The 21,437-nt window shown below is 43.9% G+C and overlaps 1 protein-coding gene across 4 annotated transcripts in view; it reads left to right on the top strand.

Moving 5' to 3' along the window:
• Nucleotides 1–11,445, top strand: part of USP32 (ubiquitin specific peptidase 32) — a 66,300-nt gene extending 54,855 nt beyond the window's left edge. For all 4 annotated transcript variants that reach the window (XM_029964632.1, XM_029964633.1, XM_029964631.1 and 1 more), the window contains 16 exons: nucleotides 315–389; nucleotides 955–1,093; nucleotides 1,347–1,452; nucleotides 2,063–2,236; nucleotides 2,525–2,699; nucleotides 3,310–3,461; nucleotides 4,028–4,139; nucleotides 4,354–4,562; nucleotides 4,976–5,160; nucleotides 5,530–5,616; nucleotides 6,505–6,625; nucleotides 7,283–7,474; nucleotides 8,053–8,338; nucleotides 8,735–9,147; nucleotides 9,396–9,488; nucleotides 10,134–11,445. In XM_029964632.1, the coding sequence (XP_029820492.1) occupies nucleotides 315–389; nucleotides 955–1,093; nucleotides 1,347–1,452; nucleotides 2,063–2,236; nucleotides 2,525–2,699; nucleotides 3,310–3,461; nucleotides 4,028–4,139; nucleotides 4,354–4,562; nucleotides 4,976–5,160; nucleotides 5,530–5,616; nucleotides 6,505–6,625; nucleotides 7,283–7,474; nucleotides 8,053–8,338; nucleotides 8,735–9,147; nucleotides 9,396–9,488; nucleotides 10,134–10,307 (2,693 nt within the window). In that variant the 3' untranslated portion in view covers nucleotides 10,308–11,445. The remainder of the gene's footprint in view (nucleotides 1–314; nucleotides 390–954; nucleotides 1,094–1,346; nucleotides 1,453–2,062; nucleotides 2,237–2,524; nucleotides 2,700–3,309; nucleotides 3,462–4,027; nucleotides 4,140–4,353; nucleotides 4,563–4,975; nucleotides 5,161–5,529; nucleotides 5,617–6,504; nucleotides 6,626–7,282; nucleotides 7,475–8,052; nucleotides 8,339–8,734; nucleotides 9,148–9,395; nucleotides 9,489–10,133) is intronic.
• Nucleotides 11,446–21,437: the final 9,992 nt, after the last annotated feature.

Below are 21,437 nucleotides of genomic sequence, written 5' to 3'. Positions count from 1 at the left end.
CAGATCCCTTCAGATCTGGAGGGATCCTTGTTAATTATTAGAATAAGCACTGGAAAATTCGCTGTCCAACAGGAAAGCAAACCTAAGGCTGCTTTCTAAAGATGTTCTGGTGTGGCTGGAGTGATGCCAGTGTTAGAATGACTCCCAGTAATGATTGGAAACATGGAGATGAAAACTAGCAAAAATAATAACTAAAAATAAGCAGATTTCCAGTCTCAAATTTTAGAGAATTTTAATTAAACCTCTTCAGCTGTGTAAGCTCTGTGGAGTAAGTAAAATTTTTTTAAAAAAACCCTCTTTATATCTCTTTCTAGTTCGGAACAAGGACATGAGCTGGCCAGAGGAGATGTCTTTTATAGCAAACAGCAGTAAAATAGACAGACATAAAGGTGAGTATTTCAGCAAAGTGACTGAATGATGATGGGAAGAAAAGTCCAAGAATGTTTTATGCTGAAACAATTGTTTTTAATCTAAGTGCTCTTAGATTAGAGAGGTCTTGTATGCCTGTGCAGCTTTGCTTGGTCTTTATATTAATGAAATGCTGGAAATGTGGGTGGGTTGAGGGTGTAGGCAGATAAATCTGTAGGTGTTTAGATACAGAAGTAGTGAAGGATACCTAGCAAATTTTGCATTTTGTGTTTATTATCTTGGACCTTTTTAAGGTAAGGAATTAATTTTAACAAATGCATGCAGAATTTTCAGTACCATAATTAGAGAATGGTTTGTCTGGATTGTGCTGATGTCTGTGGTGGGTCAGGTCCAACCAAACACCTCAATTTCTGTTAAGCAGAGTCGAGAGCAGGTATTTTGAACATCTCTTGCATCTGTGCTGCTGTAATTGGGAGCAGGTTAAATGAAATTGGTTGCTGTGAAAAGGTCACATCTTTACTGATAACAGCATTCTGCATTTTCACATCTGCACAGTTGATCTAATGATGGGGTTTTTTTTCTCAGTTCCTACTGAAAAGGGTGCTACAGGGCTGAGCAATCTGGGGAACACGTGTTTCATGAACTCCAGCATCCAGTGTGTCAGCAACACACAGCCTCTCACTCGCTACTTCATCTCAGGAAGGCATCTCTATGAACTTAACAGGTAATTATCTGTGGGAGACCGTTGGCATTTGAGATCCTGGAACATTTATTCATCCTGTTTTGAAAGCTGAAACTCAGTTTAAAGAAATCTTTTCAATTTAGTGTTATCAGCTCTCCAGCAAATACTGATTAGATAACGTGAAAATATAACCTCTCGCTTCTGGGAGCCAGAGACCTTTCCACTTCCTTGTTTATCTGCAGGCTTGAACTGGGTTTCAGTTTTAATATGGTATTAATTACTTTGTAATTTCTAGGACAAATCCCATAGGAATGAAAGGACACATGGCCAAGTGCTACGGGGATCTGGTTCAGGAGCTGTGGAGTGGGACTCAGAAGAACATTGCACCCCTAAAGCTGAGGGTGAGTCTGTGCTGGGAGTTAGGGGAGAAAACAAGAATCCCTTCCAATAAATATTTCAGTGGACTTTTTCCTCATGTTACCTGTATTGTAATGGTTTGGAGACTCAAATAGTGTCTCCCCTAGAGAAAGAGAAGGAAACCTGGATGTGTTGGAAGTTGGCTCTGAAGCCGGTGACATCCCGGGCAGTCAGACATCCCCTTTGCCACTCCAGACTCATCATGGAATTGCCTTTCTTGCCTGTAAAGGGTGCAGGGAAGGTGTTCAGGAAGGGCAGTGCCAGGGGCAAATGCCCTGGAAGAGGAATGTTCATCAGTCCTGGTGCTCAGGAATTCTGTGGAATATGTGGCTCGCTGGTTGTGAGGTCAAAGGAATGACCTGGTATGACTCAGAGGTTGTGGGATAAAATAATGGCTTTCATAGCCCTTTCTAGGGACAAAAGATGATGCATTTGCCTGTAAATGAGCTTTTGTTCTGCAAGCAAAGGGGTTCCCTTTAGCTCTTGGCAATGGAATTTGTTCCCATTGACAACACGTGTCTTGTCTCCAGTATCGTGATTTATTGTTACAACTTCTGCTACGTGATGTTAAATTACTTTGTCATCTATTTCCAGTGGACAATAGCAAAATATGCTCCAAGATTTAATGGCTTCCAACAGCAAGACTCCCAGGAGCTTCTGGCTTTCCTCCTGGATGGGCTCCACGAGGATTTGAACAGAGTTCATGATAAGCCATATGTTGAACTGAAGGACAGTGATGGGCGACCAGACTGGGAAGTAGCAGCAGAGGTAGGGCTTCAAATTGTTTGTGTGCTGGGTTTTTTTGTCCTTATGACACTAAAATATTTCAAGGTACCTGATGATCCTCTCAGAAACACTTTAAATTATGTCATACCTCGATACTTCTGTTAGTTGAGAACTTTACTTATGTTGAAACTCAATACTTGTTATTTATTAGAAGTTACTACACAACTTCTGTGGAAATAATTTGACTCCCATAGGCTTGTGTAACTTTGGAGATCAAAGGAATAGCCTTCAGTTTCTAACTGTTATTATTTTTTTCGTGTTTTGTTTCAGGCCTGGGAAAACCATCTGAGAAGAAACAGATCCATTGTTGTGGATTTATTTCACGGGCAGCTGAAGTCACAAGTGAAATGTAAAACTTGTGGCCATATAAGTGTTAGGTTTGACCCCTTTAATTTTTTATCCTTGCCTTTGCCAATGGACAGCTACATGCACCTAGAAATTACAGGTGAGTGGGGGTGTTTAACTCCTTCTAAGCTGTCATTGCTAAAATCAAAGTTGTATGTGTAGAACAACTATAAAACGTCACATTTTCTTGTGTTAGTACTTGTTATAGTCACTTTAATGTAACAAGAGTTCAAGAATTTTCAGTGCAGTACAGTTAAACTAAGATAAAACCTTTAGAAACAGAACATAGATGGCCCATTTTCAACCGTGATTGAAGGACACAGAAATATGTAAAATGGAGATTTTGGGAAGTTTGCTTCTGTCCACTGTGTTGTGGAGGTTGTCCTAAATCTGCCTGAAGCAAAAACAAGGCCTAGGGGAAAATACAGTGTGGGTCATGAACTTTGCAATGAAGGACCCCTGTATTGCTGGAAAAGAGGCAAAAGAAAAGATCATCAAAAAGTGAACCAAATTTTGAAACCATTTTGTACTGCCTGTGCAAGAAGACATTGTCTGATGTTTGCCTGCAGGCCTTGGAAGTTGACTGGGAAAATAAAATATATCTTCAAGCAGGGAAAAAATAAATTCCAATTAGTATGGGGCTGTAATGTATTATTCTCATTAAAACTTCCCTGGTTTGCTGACCAATGTGTTTCTTTTCCCCTTTGAAGTAATTAAATTAGATGGTACCACTCCTGTTCGATATGGCCTGAGGCTGAACATGGATGAAAAGTACACAGGATTGAAAAAACAGTTAAGTGAACTCTGTGGGCTCAAACCAGAACAGATCCTACTTGCAGAGGTGCACAGCTCCAATATAAAGGTGAGAAGAAAAAAGATGAATCATTGTCTCTTTTTGACATTGTTTTGTGTACAAGAACTCTGAAATAATTGAACTGAAAGTATGATTAAAGAGTCAGCTTAGCTGTATCTCTACATGAACTCTTGTTTCATTCTTAAACAGTAATTTGGCTAGCTGTAAATAAATTAAAATGGATTGCTAATGATATTTTTAGGAGAAAAGCATAGAATCATCTCGAGGTGATAAATCTCAGTTAGAAGTGAGGAATTCAAACACTGTTGAGGTGGTGGGGGCATAAGTAATGACTGGCTTAGTTCTGTGTGGTGTGTATGTACACCTGTAGATATATTTTGCTGTCACTGCTTGAAATGAAACTTGAAATATTCTCAGTGTGTTTAGAGAACCATCAGTTCCTCTCAGGTTTTGCTGCAGAGGGGTGGGTTCCTTTATTCTTCTAGAAAGGGGTAAGAAATCAGATGAGAGGGAGAGAGAGGAGCTGCTAGATACACTGTTTTCAAAAGAACAAAGCATGTTTGGATCAGCTAAAAGATTGAAATGCCTGACTGACTTTCCCTTCTTCATTGAAGAACTTCCCTCAAGACAACCAGAAGGTGAGGTTGTCGGTGAGCGGGTTCTTGTGTGCGTTTGAGATCCCCATCCCAGGATCCCCCACGTCAGCATCGAGCCCTGTGCAGACAGGTAAGAGAAAACATGGGTTTTCCTGTTTATTTAAACTGCACACTACCCTGGTATTGAGAAATCCAGGAGAAAGCTCTGCTCCTTGTAATAAGTTAAAAGGACAAGAGCTGCGAGCGGGTGATCCACCGTGATCCCACACGGAATGAGAGGGTAAAGATCCTGGGATCAGCTCTGGTTGCTGTGGGTAACTGAGAATTTCATTGTCTCCCTGCAGACATCTCCACTGGGCCCTCAGCTAACGGAGCCCCCACCATCCTGATGAACGGGGACCTTCCCAAGCCCCTCATTCCCAACGGGATGCCAAACACTGTGGTGCCATGTGGGACCGAGCGGAACCCGCCCGGCTGGGCCCTCAACGGCCACGTGCCCTCGCTGTGTGACAGCCCCTGCACAGGGTACATCATTGCAGTGCACAGGAAAATGGTCAGTGGGCTATGGACTGGCTGGGGGACACACTGGGAAAGAAACTATCAAAAAATCAAGAATTTTTAATGTCCATGTGGTAATTAATCTTTATTTCCTAAGAGGAGAGGGAGCGTGAATGCATTTCCCTCCTATGCATCGTGTGAAATGTAGAATATTGGACACGACTGAAGTACAGATTTGTGTTTGATGTGGTCTAGTGCCTGAATAACATGGCCATAATATTATAAAATACAAGCCTTTTTCAAGTTAGTGGTCAAAATTTACAGTATTTAATAATGGAAATAAATAGAGTGGTTTTAGTAGAATTAATGGTTAATTTTAATTGCCAGAGCAAGGTCAGCACCCAGGTAATTACGGGGCCATGAGTTAATGCACCTTTCCATGTGAGTCCTTTTATTTCCTGCACACAGATGAGGACAGAGCTGTACTTCCTTTCATCCCAGAAGAATCGTCCCAGTCTCTTTGGAATGCCCCTCATTGTTCCCTGCACGGTGCACACCCGGAAAAGGGACCTGTACGATGCCGTGTGGATCCAGGTGTCCAGGCTGGCCAGTCCCCTCCCTCCTCAGGAGGCCAGTAACCATGCCCAGGACTGGTGAGTGCAGCCTCTGCCTTGAGGGACCCAACCCAGTGGCTTAAACTTGGTTACAAGGTTTAAAATTAAATTGATCGCTGTCGGGTTTGATTTCTCATAATAATGGCAACAATAAAAATACCTCATAATCCTTTTTGTAACAGTTAAATGTTGCTGCACTCGAAGGTTGGCTTTACACAAATGGGTCGATTGATAATTATTTATATCTGGCAAATTTAGGCCATGTAAAGGCAGGTTTTAATAGCTTAATCTAATCAAAATTATAGTTTTAAGTTTGGTTTTTTTTTTTTAAGTAGACATAAGCCTGGTTAAGGGGGTATGGCAGTGAGTGAGTGCTGCTGTTTGATGTTGTGTTCTCTTCTGTTTCAGTGATGACAGCATGGGGTATCAGTATCCCTTCACCCTCAGGGTAGTTCAGAAGGATGGAAATTCTTGTGCTTGGTGTCCATGGTACAGGTAAATTGTCCCTTTTTTCGATTTACAGCAGGGAATCACTCCAGCAGAAAGGTAATTTATGGTAATGGCTCTGTGATGCATTTCAGACTTCAGAGGTAATATCAAACAATAAGAATCTAGAATCCAATTTCACCAGATCTCTCCCAGGGCAGACTTGCACTGTAGTGCAGCTTCTATGGCTTGGGGAGCTGAAAGCTGGCACAGAAACTTTAAATTAGGAGGCAGACATGAGATTATCAAAAACCCCTCAGAATATTCCGTGTGTATGTGCAGGCATGTGTTCCACATGCTTGGATGGTTTTGGGGGGTTCATACAAACCCAAACTTCAGATGTAAATCAGCTACCCTTGTGAGTTCCTGGGCCACTGGAAGGGTAAGAACTAAGATGGGCGATAAGGAATTCACCCTGGAAGGATGCTTGGAAATTTTCCGAAACAAAAATTCCAGGCCCCTCCTGGAAAGGTATTTGGACATACACTCATTAAAAAAAAAAAAATATCTTGCAGCTAATTAATCAAGTGAATTGGTTATCATGGAGTAAACAAAGCAGTGTAGTTTTTGGGGTGATAGATCCTGGAATGGAAGGGACCTTAAAGCTCATCTCGTTCCAACCCCCTGCCAAGGGCAGGGACACCTTCCACTGAGGAACCTTCCCCTGAATCATCTGCAGGCAGAGGGTTGGATTCACCCAAATGCTTCAGTTCCTCATCCCTGTTCAAGTTCTGTGGGAACACAGCAAATGACTCTGAGGATTGTTGTATAAAAACACCTCTGAGCCCGAGGCCTGGCCTGGAACCCGGAGGGTGCACGTGTCAAACAACAAGGAGCAGAACTGAGCAAGTAAAAGCCCCTGGGCAGTTCCTTATCCAGTCTGACTTTTGGGTGCAGGTTCTGCCGGGGCTGTAAAATCGAGTGCACAGAGGACAGAGCCTGTGTGGGCAGCGCGTACATCGCTGTGGACTGGGACCCCACCGCCCTCCACCTGCGCTACCAAACCTCCCAGGAGCGGGTAAGACTCCAGCACAACTCAGCCCCTCAACCCCTCAACTGTGCTCTGAAGCATGACCCATTTCATCTCTTTTTTAATTTATTTGCTGCTTCTCTAGTCCGTTTTCTCTTAATGTAGAGTCAGTGATCACGGAGCAGTATATTCTGGGTAAATTGATGTCAGTGTTAGACCTCTTAAGTGGTTGAATAGTGTGGAAGGGAAGCTTTTAAGCAACCACAGCTGCCTGTTGTGAGTTGCTTTTGATCTAGTCTCTATAATCTATTACAAAATATGTTAATTTGATGAATTTTTGGTAACTATAAACAGTTATGCATGTGAGTAAACCCATTTCCCCATTGAGCCAACAAAACCTATGTAAAGGTAAAAGCCTGTGCTTGAGTTGATGTAGAACAACTGGTCAAACTTGTGAGTTCAATCCATAAAGTTGTGCCTTATGGATAATCTGTAAGCAGAGCCCAAGAACAAGGACAGTGAGTTATTTTTATACCTGCCTCTTCAGAACTGAAATGAAATTTTCTGCTAAAACTTAGCACGTCCAGTTTTTACCTTCCATTCTAAGCGAGTCCCTGAAGTTATTTGTGTGGTGCTGGGGGCAGAGCCTCCCTCTGAGCAGTGTGTGTACCTTGGCAAGTCAGATGCAGTTTTCTCTGCCCTCAGATCGTGGAGGAACACGAGAGTGTTGAGCAGAGCCGCCGGGCTCAGGCGGAGCCCATCAACCTGGACAGCTGCCTGCGAGCCTTCACCAGCGAGGAGGAGCTGGGGGAGGATGAGATGTACTACTGCTCCAAGTGCAAGACCCATTGCTTGGCCACCAAAAAACTGGATCTCTGGAGACTTCCCCCTATTTTGGTATGATCTTTTGTGTGGTTTTCCTCCACAGCAGCAAACCCAAAGTACGTTGTTCCCAAATCTGAGTCACTCGCTGTGAGGAAGGTGATTTGCTTTGCTCACAGTCTCAGGAGGGGACTGGCTGAGTTTGCTGTGTGCAGTTCTGTCAGGCAGGCAAATAAAGCAAACCTCAGAGTTCCTTCTGAATGTTTGTAGCTGCTCCATGGCAGGAAATGGTGGTGGTTTGTGATCAGGGTGAGCTGTTGTGACACCGAATTCACGCTCAGATGGGCTTTCTGGTACCATGATCTTTACTTGGGCAACACCTGCATTTCTTATTTTTCAAATTTGGTTGGTTATTCAAAACAGACAGTGCTGATCACTGAGTTGAAGCAACTCTTTCCATCAATTCCCCATGAAAACATTAGTTTCATATTTTACCACCTTGATCCCAGAATGTTGTCACACACAGCTTTGTCACCGTGTTTATTAGCAAGCGATAAAATGTGTATGTTTTGTGAAAAACTCCCTTTAAACAGTGAAATTACTCACTGGGATGTAGTTGTCCTCCTTTAATTTTCTCCAACTTCTCTCCTTAGATCATTCACCTGAAAAGGTTTCAGTTCGTAAACGGCCGCTGGATAAAATCCCAGAAAATTGTCAAATTTCCCCGAGAAAATTTTGACCCAAGTGCCTTTTTGGTACAAAGGGATCCAAGTCATTTCCAAAGGAAGGCCCTGACGCTCCAGGTGGACATGGAGCCACGGAACCTCCCAGGGGAGCCCAGGAAAACAGAGCTGCAGAGCTCTGGCACACCAGGGGAAGGAGAGACACTCAACAGGAGCCCGTCCTCCCTCAACACTACTGTCCTCAACAGTGTCAAAGGTAGGCAGTGACATGGGGACATTCCAAAGTCTGAACCTCTGAGTGTTTTGGCCAAAGCTCCTCACTCACTTTGCAACATTTCTTAGTCTTTCTTAGTGAAACTTTACCATGAAAAACCAAAGAAAAATAATAAAGTTGCTCAGTGCCAACAGATACTGGCACTCGTGTAAGTGGGCTGGAATAAGAGTGAGGAATGTGCTCCTGCACAAAAGAGGTAAATTTCAGTTTCCAGGTGTGCACAAAGATAGATTTTTAATTCCATATATGACTCATTAGTTCTAATGAAAGAGTGGTTGGTTTTTTTTTAATGTTTGGTTATTAAAAAAATCACTTTTTAAGAAGAAACGCAGACTGTGTGTTTACTCATCTTAGTAATCCACGTGCTTTCTGTTTTAGCATCTCCATCTCTGGGGAGGAAAGGTGGAACCAGCTGTCCCTCGAGTAAAAACAGCAGCCCAAACAGCAGCCCCAGGACTTTAGGGAGGGGCAAAGGGCGGCTGCGGCTGCCCCAGCTGGGGAAAAACAAACTGTCCAGCAGCAAAGAGAACTTGGACGCCAACAAGGAGAACGGTACCGAGCAGGAGCAGGGGGATGCCCTCACCAAGGGGCACGTGCTGGGGGGCAGCCAGAGCGAACTGTGCGGTGCCCAGGAGGGCGAGGGGCCTCTGGCCAACGGGTACCTGTGCGAGCAGAGCTCCTTCAGCAACGGGCTGGGTGTGCAGGGGGACACCCACAGCGAGGACGACGGCGCCGACGACCAAAGAGAGGACGTGTGTGCGAACCCCATCTACAACCTTTATGCAATCTCGGTACGTGCGCCCTGCGGGGCCGGGGCAGCCTCGGGGGGACGGGCTTGGCACCAAATGCCTCTGGTGGGTCACTCAGTCGGGAAGGAGGATGAACTGGCACTGAGTCCAACTGAGGTGTCTCTCTGCCATGTGTTTGTCCTGCTCGAGTGTGTAAAGTCAGATCGTCGTGAGCCGTTGTCACATGCAGATAATGAATTTGTGAGTCGTTTCCTTGATCCAGGATTGATTCTCTCCTTCCTTTTCTTCAGTGCCATTCAGGAATTATGGGAGGGGGTCATTACGTCACTTATGCCAAAAACCCGAACAACAAGTGGTACTGCTACAATGACAGCAGCTGTAAGGTAAATCACTGCTTCTTCTAGCAAATAGTGAGTGAGTTTTCTAGCAAATAATAATCTGGTTACTTATTGCCAAAGAAACTTACCTTATAGAGTCATGGAATGGTTTGGGTGGGAAGGGAGCCTAAAGCTCACCTTGATCCAACCCCCTACCAGGGGCAGGGACACCTTCCACTAGACCAGACACTTGGTTTTTGAAATCACGAGCATCTCAAAAGCTGCATCAGAGAAATATTAAAATTATTAACCGAAATTGTACATGAGATTTTTTCCAAGGTGACATCTGTTCATCAGCTGCTCCCACACTTAAAGACGCTTATTTTGTGCAGAGATGGGGAAAATTACTAAAAATAGGAAGCCAAGAATATATTTTCATGATGGGAGCAGTTTGTATTCAATTAGTGAGTAATTCAGTTCCGATGTTTTTAAGTATTTGCATTTATCACTATAAAATATGTCAGACTTCTCCAGTAATTAATGGAGCCTGATAACAAATAAGAGAGCAAAAACGTGATTTATTTATTTTTTATTTGTTACAAACAGACAGTTAAAAAGAGTTTCCAGGGCAGTCTTGTGTATTTTAAGTTCCGTGACAGTAACACGACCATCCCGTTGCGTCTCCCCGCCCGTGTGTTTTCCGTGTCCCAGGAGCTGCACCCGGATGAGATCGACACGGACTCTGCCTACATTCTGTTCTACGAGCAGCAGGGGGTGGACTATGCCCAGTTCCTGCCCAAGATCGACGGCAAGAAGATGGCAGACACGAGCAGCATGGACGAGGACTTCGAGTCCGACTACAAGAAGTACTGCGTGCTGCAGTGAGCGAGGAGGAGCTGCCCGCCGTGGGAGCAGGGGAGGGGACACCCTGCAGGGCAGGGGACGCTGAGGGTGTCCCTGGGACGCGTCACCCACGCGTGGTTGTCGCAGCCCGTGGGCCGAAAGCACAAAAAGCACCCCCTGGTTACCCAGTTAATATCCAGTAGTATCGTTTTGTTCTGTTTTCTCACTACGCGCTCTGAACGTTTCTGATGTTGGACATCAGGCTGAGACTGCCACTGGCCTTTAAATCTAATGGTTTGAGAAAAGCCACCCAGGACCAAATAAGAGCTAAATTAAATAGTCCAAATAAGAGCTAAACGAAGTAGTGTAGAGTTTACCAACTGTTCTAACAACCCCCCGAGGCTCTCGTTAGGTTTAAGGTAATGGGGAAAACCGATTTGTAGTGTTGTCTTTGGACAACATGATATTGCTACCTCCTTTTTCCTGCAGTTTTATTGCATTTTATTGGCAAAACAGGGAAAGCAAGAGAAGGAAAAGTGCACAAACCGAAAGAATTCTCGTCAAGAGTAGGAGAAGTTTCCAGTTTTGCCACCACTGATGTGTGTCCGTTGCTTTCTTTCTGTATGTTGGGAGCACAACCCAAATCATCCTTTGAGAAGAGATTCATTTCTGCACTCGAATGGTTTGTTCTCTCGTGTTTCCTCCCCGTGTTGGCCGTGCACATCCAACGGGTTTCAGGAATGGCTTTTCTGCCTGGAGGGTGCTGGCTCAAAGCTCTGAGCTGCCTCAGGCTGCAGAGAGTAGCTGTGGTTCCACTCGTGGTGTCTTTAAAGCGTGCACGTTGCACGGAGCGTTCCCGGCGTGCGCAAGGAGAGACGCTTGAGCTTTTATGTTTCATGACCGGTGTTGCTTTTTAAATTTGCACTTTTGAAAATGCGTAGAATTGAATTGAAAAACCAGAGTTTGGTTTTCTGTTGTTTGTTGTCGTTGTTGTAAGGGCTCTGGAGTGAATGGCTGTGAATTATCCACTGTGTATTTCCAAGGGAGGCGAAGCTGTGGCTGTCAGGGAGCTCTCGTAGCATTCATGGATGGAGAGATTTATTTTTTTTTGGTTTCATAATTTAATGGAGTTTCTTGGTTTCAAAATTTGGTTGCCTTTTCAAATTTTCTTCTTCCTTTTTTTTTTTTTTTTTTAAACAACAGTTTATGCAAATACTTGCAATTAAACCAGAATTGCTTTCCCTGCCCTTGCAGCAGTGCTCTGTAACTCCAGGGGCCTGTTGCAGGAGGGAAGGTGTGACTGAGTCTTAGCGGAGACTGGAAAAAAAGATGGTTGTTTTTTGAGCAGGCATTTCCTTGAACATTTTCAGTGTTAAGTCGTTTGCATATCTGAATGAAGATAAAAATCTCACTCTTTTGGCCTTTTTTTTTCCTGAGTTCAAGCAGCTCATTAATTTTGTCCTGTGTCATCTTCCCAGTTCTCTGGATTCTGTATCTTCACTGACAGAGCTGTGACTTACGTGGTTCTCTGAACTGAACGTTTGGATTCTTCCTGAGGGGTTTTACAAAGATGCCAAACCTTCAGTGGGTTTGTCACTCCCAGGAAGGTCTGAGCTTTCTCCATGTGAGGAATGGAATCAGCTGGTCTGGCTGTTCCCTCCTTGGGAGGTTGTGCCTCTGCAGGGGCAGCAGATCTGTTCCAAAAATGGGTATTGTCTTACCTGTCAGGTGTTGCTCCTTATCCTCTCTGGTCTTTTATCTTTCAAGTGGTCTAAACATTGAGCCTGAAGAAAAGCAAACATGACTTGGGAATTTCTAGGGTAGAAGCTTTTTCAATACCCACTTGTCTGCTCCTCCCTCAGCAAACTCCATGAAAAGTGAAAGATTTTCAACTGATTTACTTTAAGATGTTTTATTTAAGCAGGTAGCACAATCTACTAATGTTATTTGATCTTCTGTGTTTGTTACATTGGTTGTAATTAATTTTTTAAATTAAATTAATTCATAAATTAGTAGTAAATTTATTAAGTTAACTATTAACTACATTCACTTTGTAAATTATTGTATAAAAACTTATTGACAATGCACTGACTTTAGAAAGATGTTAATGTACATAAATACCTTGTAAATAAAATAGTGTTGATGTACTGGAATATGAACTGTATTAAAACAAAGGTATTGGTAATTGTATATGGAGTGAACCTGTTTATCTGTAACTATATTATTCAAACAAATTAAATACTGTGGATGCAGATGAAGTGTCACTTCTTGTCAGATAATTTTTAATAACTCTTTTCCTGCTTTGAAGTGTCTGTGCTGTTTTCATTCAGCTTAAATGTGTTTGTCAATCCAAAAAACAGGAATGTGGGAATGAGCATCCAGCAATTCTCGATTGCTTACCAGAGGTGAGTTGGGTCCTTTCTCAGTGGAGTCCCTTGTTCAGTGTTGCTGTGGACAGTAAGTGTGGTTATTATTTGGAAACAGTCCTTTGCCAAGGTGGAAGGAGCCCTCAGGTCCGTGAGGTTTGGCTCTCCTGTCTCTGGAAGGAGGAGCTGCAGGTCCTCCATGGACAGTCCCGGGGCCTGACGTGTTCCTGGTGCTGCTTCTCCCAGTTTCTTGCTTGTGGATGGTGCTGAGACATTCCCTCTGAGCAGGCACTGCCTGGGAGAGCTTTAACTGCAATTACAGTTGTGCTTTTTTCCAAAAAGGAAGAGAATCTGGTGGATTCTGGAAACTGGACCCAAGTCCAGGGTGAGCTGTGCCAGGAGACACAGGTTGTGGAAGTTCTTTGCTTTTGAGTGTTTCCAGAGACACTGTTGAGCTGGACATGAACAACTGTTCTTATTTTATGGCCCTTCAAGGTGCTAAATGGATATTTATCCCAGGATTAGCAGACATCAGGATCATCACCAGGATGATCCAGAGGATCTGGTGTCCATGGAAGTGAGGCCCTGTCTTGCTGTGTTTGGAGTGCTGGTGCAGCACTAAGTGATGACCCTCGAGCTGGGCTCAGTTGCCTTTACTGCCTGGGGTCATTCCTCACCAGTGTGACCAGCCCACAGTGTCACTGGAGTCACTGGGGCATTTTCAGTATTGGAATTTGAATTTCAGTGAAAGAATTACAGTCTCTAGTTGTTCCTATTGTGCATTTCCTCTCTTAAGGCTTTGAGGTATTGGAAGTGCGGTTTAAAAAGATTAAAAATTCTAATTACCAGAGATGTTCACGTGTGCTGTTGTCAGTGGTAAAGCTTTTATTGATTCAGAAGTGTAGGAAGGGCCATTAAATAGATGCAGGGATCATATCCCTGCCAAAACCTGCAGCCATTTTCTGCTGCTGAATCCCTTTTCCTTCCCAGATCAGAACTGTGCAGTCTCAGACAAGGACTCTAAAATTAGCAGAGCCCATTTTGTGAGATGGGAGGGATGTGAAATGAGCTGTGCTGGAATTTTCCCCTCATACCTTTTCGGTGCTGGAGGTGCCTGTGCTACACTTGAGGGTGGTCGGTCAGCCTTCCTTCAGACCTGCACCCACCAACTGTGCCTTCTGATCCCTCTCCTGGGAGGGAGGGGAAAGATGGAGCGGGGAAAGCATCTTATTTCCCTTGGTGTGACAGGAGGGACAGATGCACCAACTCCTGAGGGTGCCCTGCTGCCAGAAGGAGTGCCCACTGTCGCCCCTGCAGGCTGACAGTCCCAACTCCAAAGGTACTTCCCGTCTCCATCCAACTCTTGAATCTGTTCTGGAGCCACTGTTGTGGCCGGAGTGCATCCCCCTGCTCCCTGCCCTCCCACAGGAGGCTGTGTCCCTGCTTTTCCCTGTTTCTAAATATCTGGATATCATGGATTTATCCCTTATCTGCCATCAGGGCCCTCAAGTGCCCCGAGAACGTGCCGGGCTGCGGCCGCTGGCCCAAGGCCCCGGAGCATCCGCGAAGGTATTAATTATACCTTTTGTTACACTTGTTCCCTCAGGTGCAGTAAATTGGAGCAAGAAGTGAGTGAAATGCAGCCATCCATGCCTGCTGATTTATCACTTCAGGAAAATAAAACCCTCTCAGAAGCTCGGGAGATTGTGCCTTTTGTTTGGGACAGGCCTCCGACTTCCTTGATGGCGTGTAAAAGATTTCCTGTTTGTGAGAATGGAAAGAGGTGTTGGGTAAGGTCCCTTAAACCAAATGAGACACAAATGAGAAAATATGGTGAGGATGCTCCTGGATTTGATAGAAATTAAATTTTCAGAGCATGTTTGCAGAATTTGAAAGTCCTGCTCGTGGTAGTTGCTCACTTCAGGAGTCTTAGGAGCTCACAAAAGCTAAAACACCCGGGTGACATCCTGGCTGGTTTATGATACAGGCACACAGACTTTTGGGGTTTAAATATTGTTTTTCCTTGAGGCAGTCTTCAGCATTTCCCTAGTTTTTGCAGTGTAGACCTTTTGTCTGGGGTAAAAAGCCCAGCAGGGTCTGAGGAAGGAGAACTGAGCAGGACGTCAGGGTGTCCGTAGGACACGTGGAGTTGTTCCTATAAGGGCAGAGCTGAGAGGACAGTGGGAAATCAAGCTTAGTCCTTTATTTAGATTGCACAAAAAATGACCTCAAGACTGAAAATCACAAGGAGAATTTCTGTTGATTTGTTACATTTCAGTTGTTGTTCAGCCCCTGGTGGCTGGAAGCTTTCGGAGCTGGTGTGGTTGGTGGTGATGCCCCTGGAAAAGGCACGGGAATAAAACCAAGCCAGGCTGCTTTCCTGTGTTTATTCCAGCTTGTGAGAATGCAAGAGGCACCAGAAGCAGGTATGGATGCTCATTTTGAGACTAAAACAAGATAAATATACCAGTAGGAATAGAACATGCATTTGTACAAAAGCCCATCCAGTGGCTTCCCCCTGCTAATTGTGAGAGTAGAAAACAAATGGAGGAAAAATAATGGCAAAATACAGCTTTTATTTTGATTTAGGGTTATTCCAGACAGCTCTTGAGCAGTTACCTGATGACTGACCCTCACCCAACTTCTAACAGTGCATTTAAAAACACTGAGGAGAACACAGATGTCCCCAGGTGGGTCACAAGCTGCTGGGGGGGATCGGAGTTCGTGCACTCCCATCCCCTGCAAGGAAAATAAACAGAGCAGCAGATGCTTGAGAGCCTTTGTTCCAGTGTTTGTGTGATCTGACAATACAGGACTCCCTGTACTTGGATATTATTTATCTCGGTGCTGCTGGAAGATTTTTTTTCAGCATTAGAGTTTTATTGGGTGCAAAGTCCAGCTGGACTGGCTGGGGGAGCTCTGCTGTGTGGGGACTGTGCTGAGCATTTGGGAAGTGTTGTCTCAGCCTGTTGTTCCTCAGCTCTGTGTAACAGGCTAAAATCCCACGTTCTTCCCTGATCCAGAGTTTGGGAAGCACAGGGAGCTCCTTGGGAAGGGGGCCTCACCAAGGCAGGCTCTGTTTTATCTCATGACAGGAACAGAGACATTTCCCTTTTACTCAAACCAAAGGGATGGAGGGTTTTTTTTTACTTTCTGTCTTGTCCACAGACTGTAACATCGACTTCATAGAAATGAAATCATAGCACAGGGTATTATTTGGCATAGAACTATTGAATCATAAAATAATTTGGGTTGGAATGAGCTGATCCAGTCCAGCCTTCTGCTCAGAGCACTGTCCTCACTGAATTAGAGCACATCCTAATGCTGCAGATAATGGTGATTTAAAAAAAAAAACTACATAGATTTTGTAAATTAGGAAAAAAAAAGATATTTTCATTTCTGAAATATCTTCTTTTTACTTTGGTTTGTCATTATTCTGTCACAGTCAGGTCATCTCACTTAGACTTTCAGATCTTACCTGCAAATGCAGAGCTGTGATTTCCAGCTTCTTACTGACTCTTCTCCAGCTTCTTATTCCCTCAAAGTATCCTGCAACTTTTATTGTTTTTACACTATTAATTGGATGTTTTGGTCAAACTGAGGTAGAAGAAAGGATCTAGATTGACAAATAAATTGGAACAGTGGTGGATTACGTGCTATCTGTGTTTGGAGGCAATGAAATAGTTTGAGGCAACAGGTTTAACTCAGTCTTAAAACCAGGGAGAAGTTTGGCCAGGTATTGCTGCAGCTCTGGGTGATCTTGGTTTAAATTTGCTGAGATATGATATAGAAAGCACAGTATTAACCTAAAACTTGCAGACTCAGAAGGGTTGAACTGGCTGAGTTTTTGAGCTCTGTGGTTCAGATGTTCTTGCAGCAGTTTAAATCCTGGCTCAGGGCTTTGTCGAGACGCTGGAGGTTTCTGTTGTGAGCCACCACCAAGCAGAACAGAAAGCTCGATGGATTCTTTTGTTACATGATGTTTTCCCTCTGATATTTAATAAAACCCCTTTGGAGATCTCTAAATCAAAGCCATTCGTGTTGTATCAGAACATTTCTTCAAGGGGCAGGAAAGGATTCCACACAGGAAGGCCCCAGTGATGCACGAGGCTCGTTAGCACACGCTCCCGTCGATGACCCCGCTCGCGCTGGTGAAGGTTTGTTTGCCATGTGCTCGTGCCTTTTTATCTCCAGTTTTGATTATAAAAATGTTCCTGTTTAAAAGACCCACGCCAGGGAATAAATCTCTGGGCCCAACAGCCCCTTTGAGCACAGGCAGCCCCAGCGTTTAACTTGTAACAAAGAGACTTTTGGTGGAAGCTTTTTGATAAAAAGTTGGCAGCATATCAGAGGAGCAGTTTGGCCATGAGATACGAACAAGGATGTCACTCTGGATGTTTTAACTTCTTACCTTTCCTTCCAATTATTTTTTTTTAAATGATTATGAATGAATTATAAACCAGAAGATGATTACTTTCAGTGTGGGTGTTTCCAAATAGTGCCTGAATTAAAGAAGCCAGTCTGTTTTGCTTTTAACATAATCCAGAGATCTGGCAGCTCAATGGGATACTGCTGTAAACCAGCAGCAGTTTAAAGGAGTAAGAATTCAGAGTGACCTGAAGAATAATTAGCTTTTAGCACAAAATCTGTCAGGATGAGGAGCTTGGACTGTTGTTTAACTTATTTGATTTAACTGGGACCAAAACACTGGTTGCCTTCCCTCTCGTGTGAGTGGCAGGTGGTGGAAAACAGCAGAAGACAAGGTGAGGGTGAAGAAGGGTAGAGTTCAAATAAATAAATAAAATATACGAAGAGCTGATTAAAGGAAGGATAGGACACAGATGTGAGTATCCCCTCTGAATATATTTCACTCTGAGCTGGGTTTGCTTCTGCTTCCTTCAGCTGCTGGGTTGGATTGCAGGGCACAAAGCAGACACCTCCTGTACCTCAGCCTGGTGTCCCAGGCAGCACCAGCCCTTTGTCAGCCCCTGTCTGCTCAGGCAGGTTATAAATCTGTAACCTTGCACTTCACCTTTTGTGTCTTGTTTAATGACCTTTTCAAACTAAATGCAGGGTGGCCGAGGGGAAGGGGATCGGCCGTGGAAAAGCTGACACGTCCGCAACCTGAGCTCTGATGGCTCTGATTGCTCCAGTCTGCTGAACAAAACTGCTTTCTCTTTGTGGGGAAGAAAAAGAGGGACAAGGGGGACAGGGAAGGGTTTTCTTAGCCAGGTTCTCTGTCTGTAAAATGCAGTTACCTGCTTAAAGAAGAGGCTGCACTCATCAAGTATGAAAACAGACTTTTTACACAAATCTCTATTTCATTTTCACAAGCTGTTGTTTCAAGGGCCTCTTGCAAGAGCCACTGGAAGTGTCATCCTTCACTTCTTTTGCATAAAAAAAGATCATTTCAAGTTCTTAACAGGCTCTTCTTCTGTTTCCCACACTACTAAATTTAATATACACAGACTTGATATAAAAATATATGATAACTTTTATGTGAGTCCATTAAAGTGTGTATTATCCCTAAGGAATGTCTTACTATAAAATGCTCTCCACTTGAATGAAAGGAAAACTGAAGTTTCCCACCATTTCAAACCGGGACAATAATTTATTTTGGTGATGATTGTAATGGGTATTTTGGGTCCATGTGTACAATAGTAAAACTGACACTGTTTTCTTTTGTTTATGTATTTTGCTTAAAATAAAAGATGACTCCAAAGGAAGGTATTTGAGGAAGAATGCTTGCAGAGAGGGGCCACATTTATTTTGGCAGGCTGTGCTGGGCTGTCAGCTGGACACCAACCTGCACAATTCAGAGAGACCTTCAGCCTGCTCCCAGCTGCCTTTACCACAACAACTTGCAATGCAGAATCCCCCCCTCGCTCAGCTGACCTGGGCTGACAGTCCCTTGCAAGCTGCACCAAATACTTTCCAGTCATTTTACTGCTTAAGATTCCCTGAATAACTGGAATACCAAAAATGTGTTGTGGGCAGGTCACTTGTACTGTTTGCAGTTTGTGCATGTCCACAGTTGTGCTGTGCCCTGTCTGACTATTGCTAGTGGCTAGGCCTTAACTGAACTTTTATTTCAGTCTTACTATTTTCGTCTTGTCTTTGCAGTGACCTGCTGGTCACTTTTTTAACAAAAGGGAAAAAAGGAGTGAGGAGTGGGAAGAGAGGAAATTGCCACCCTTTCAGTATTAGAAATAATGTCCCTGATGGCAGAGGACTCGTAGAAGTCATCAGTGATGATTAAATTCCTCTTAATAAGAACAAACAGAGCTGTCGATGGAGGACGTGCTGCAAGGAGCTTCCTATGGAAATCACATCCAAATGCTGCCCCAGGAGTGCTCAGGGCACTGGTGCAGGAGAGCTGTCTGTCCTGAAGGTCCCTCGCAGGTGAGTCTGGAGACAAGGCAGGCAGAAGGGTGGGGTGGGGAGCAGCGGGACGGGCTGTGCCCCAAACAGTCCCTTTGCACGGGTTATCCCGGGATAACTGACTGCTCTCTAATGAGGGCACAGGATGTGTTAATCACTCCACTCCAGCAGTCCTGACAGGAACTTGGCAGCAGGTTCCAGCCACCCAGGCCCTGAGGCTGCAGGTTTTATGGCCGTGCCCAGATGCGGCTGTGGGGCTGTTCTCCCTCCTTTCCTCAGGGAGGAGCAGGTTACACTCTCACTGCTGTGGGCTCTGCTGGGGACAACTGGTTTGCAAAGTAAACTGTTGCTTTCTCATGTGTTGAGGTTTTTTTTTACCCCCATCTCACTCTTTATTCTTATTTTTTTAAGTATGTATTTAGTGTGTTTAACCAGAAAGTTGAAAATTTCAGGCAGCTCTGTGTTCTGCAGAAGTTAAACACTTACTTAACCATTTATGTCTTGGTCAAAGGAGGGAAAAGAGCTATTGGAGGAGTTGATTCCATTTTATAGAGCTTACTGTGCATGCTCTTTTGTAAATGAGTTTAGCTCTCCAAGGTGCTTCTGCACATCCCTGGGTCCCACAGCCCTCCTGTGAACATGTGTTACCTCGTGTTGGCAAAACCAGCTGCTGGTTTCACCAACTGATCTCTCTTTCTTGAGGCTGAATCTTTCCTGGGGTCATTTGGTACTTGCTGAGAAACAGGCAGGCAGGATTTTGCTTTTTAATAAGCCTTATACGAGGCATTTATAAATCATGAAGCGTGGATTGCCTGCGGTCCCAGCAGGTCTTCCCTGTCCCGGCCTCACAACAGCCCTGTGGCTGCAGCAGGAACTGCACTGGCTTTTTGAGTGCGTTTCCGTGCAATCTGAATGTTTGTGTTTTATGAGCTTTAATAGCTGTTTTTCAGCATAAATCAGCCTGGATGCATCACGTGTCCACTCCTATCCGTGGGATCATAAATCCCAACTTCCCTGGCGCCGCGGTAACAACAAGGGGAACAACAGAAACCCCTTTCAGGGGGTTGATGTGAGTGACAGCAGAGTCCTTGTCACAGTGCTTGGTAAGACACCGTGTTCCTGCCAATCAAGCTGTTGTAACACCGCTGGAGCAAACGGAGCCTTGGCGATTTCTCACAACCTGCTTTGTGGATGAGCTCTCTGTACACAGGGACACTCCTGGGACTGCAGCTGTCACAGCACACAGTTCCTAAAATGTTTGAGCTGAACCAATGATCTGGAGCACTGAAATTCTCTGGGGAGATCAAATGAGTGGTGAATCCTCCCTTTTGCTTAGATGTGTTTGGCATGAAGGGCTGCACAGGCAGTAGGGTACCATCAGTCACTGTGCATCTCAGCTGACAGGGCTGGAGAAGCTTCAGCAGCTCCATGGTTGACTTTCTGTCTTTATCTTGCTGTTTTAAGATTTAAACTCCATCTCTTGTTTGCCTTGGGGAGGTCACTGCTGTTCTCCCAGGAGTACTCCCAGGTTCAGCAGTCACTGCTGGGTTCCAGGACATAAACCATCATGTTTTACTGCATGTCAGAAAGCATTTTGTGCAATGCTGAGAGCTTCATGTGCCACAAACTCAAATGATTGCAGGTTTACAAAGATACTGCATTCTTGATAGGAAATGTCTATGATTTATTTAGAATTTAATCTCAACATCAGCACAATCAGCAAAATGTAAAACTTCTGCCTTTCTTTGTCTCATATAAATTCTTCATAACTACCCATCTAATCACTAATCCATCAAGATCTTTCTCTTACGTGCTGGGAACAACGAGCAATCTTGGTAATGTGGGAAGGGAATGGGTGTTGACATTATGAAGGTAATTTCAGTCGATGAAAAACAATATAGTTTTGAGAGGTAATAAAAAGGAAGGGCACGGAGAAGTTTAGCTAGAGATAGCTAGGAGATGGATTACGGGAAAACAAAACCCATGGTCATTAAAACAGTATCAGCTGTTCAGATTTCTTTTTACATCCTTTTCTTTTCTTTTTTCCTTTACATTTCTTTTTGCAGTGTTTGACTACTGGATGTCTAAATCACTTCAGAAGATATTAATAGGTAAAAGATAATAAAATAACCCAAATTGATTATGATCTTATACCGTTTACGATATAACTTTAAATGCAAATTGCGTTCAACTGCAAGAAGGGAAATGATGTCCCAAAGGCATTTCAATTAATTGCTGTAGTTAATTACACTCATAATTTTACTTGTGTGACTAATTATAATCAGGTTTTATCGGTGTATATGGATTTATTTCTGATGCTAAAAGCCCCAAACAGCAGGTTATTTTTAGGAAATACATTTAAACTTCATAATGGAAACTGCATGTTCCCATTCTCAGCAGTTGGCTGGAACGAGCTGTGTCTGTT

This window comes from Manacus vitellinus, unplaced genomic scaffold (genome assembly GCF_001715985.3).
Source record: "Manacus vitellinus isolate BGI_N305 unplaced genomic scaffold, ASM171598v3 scaffold_76_pilon, whole genome shotgun sequence".
In the NCBI taxonomy this organism is placed as follows: Eukaryota; Metazoa; Chordata; class Aves; order Passeriformes; family Pipridae; genus Manacus; species Manacus vitellinus.
This window is presented reverse-complemented; position numbering and strand designations above follow the sequence as displayed.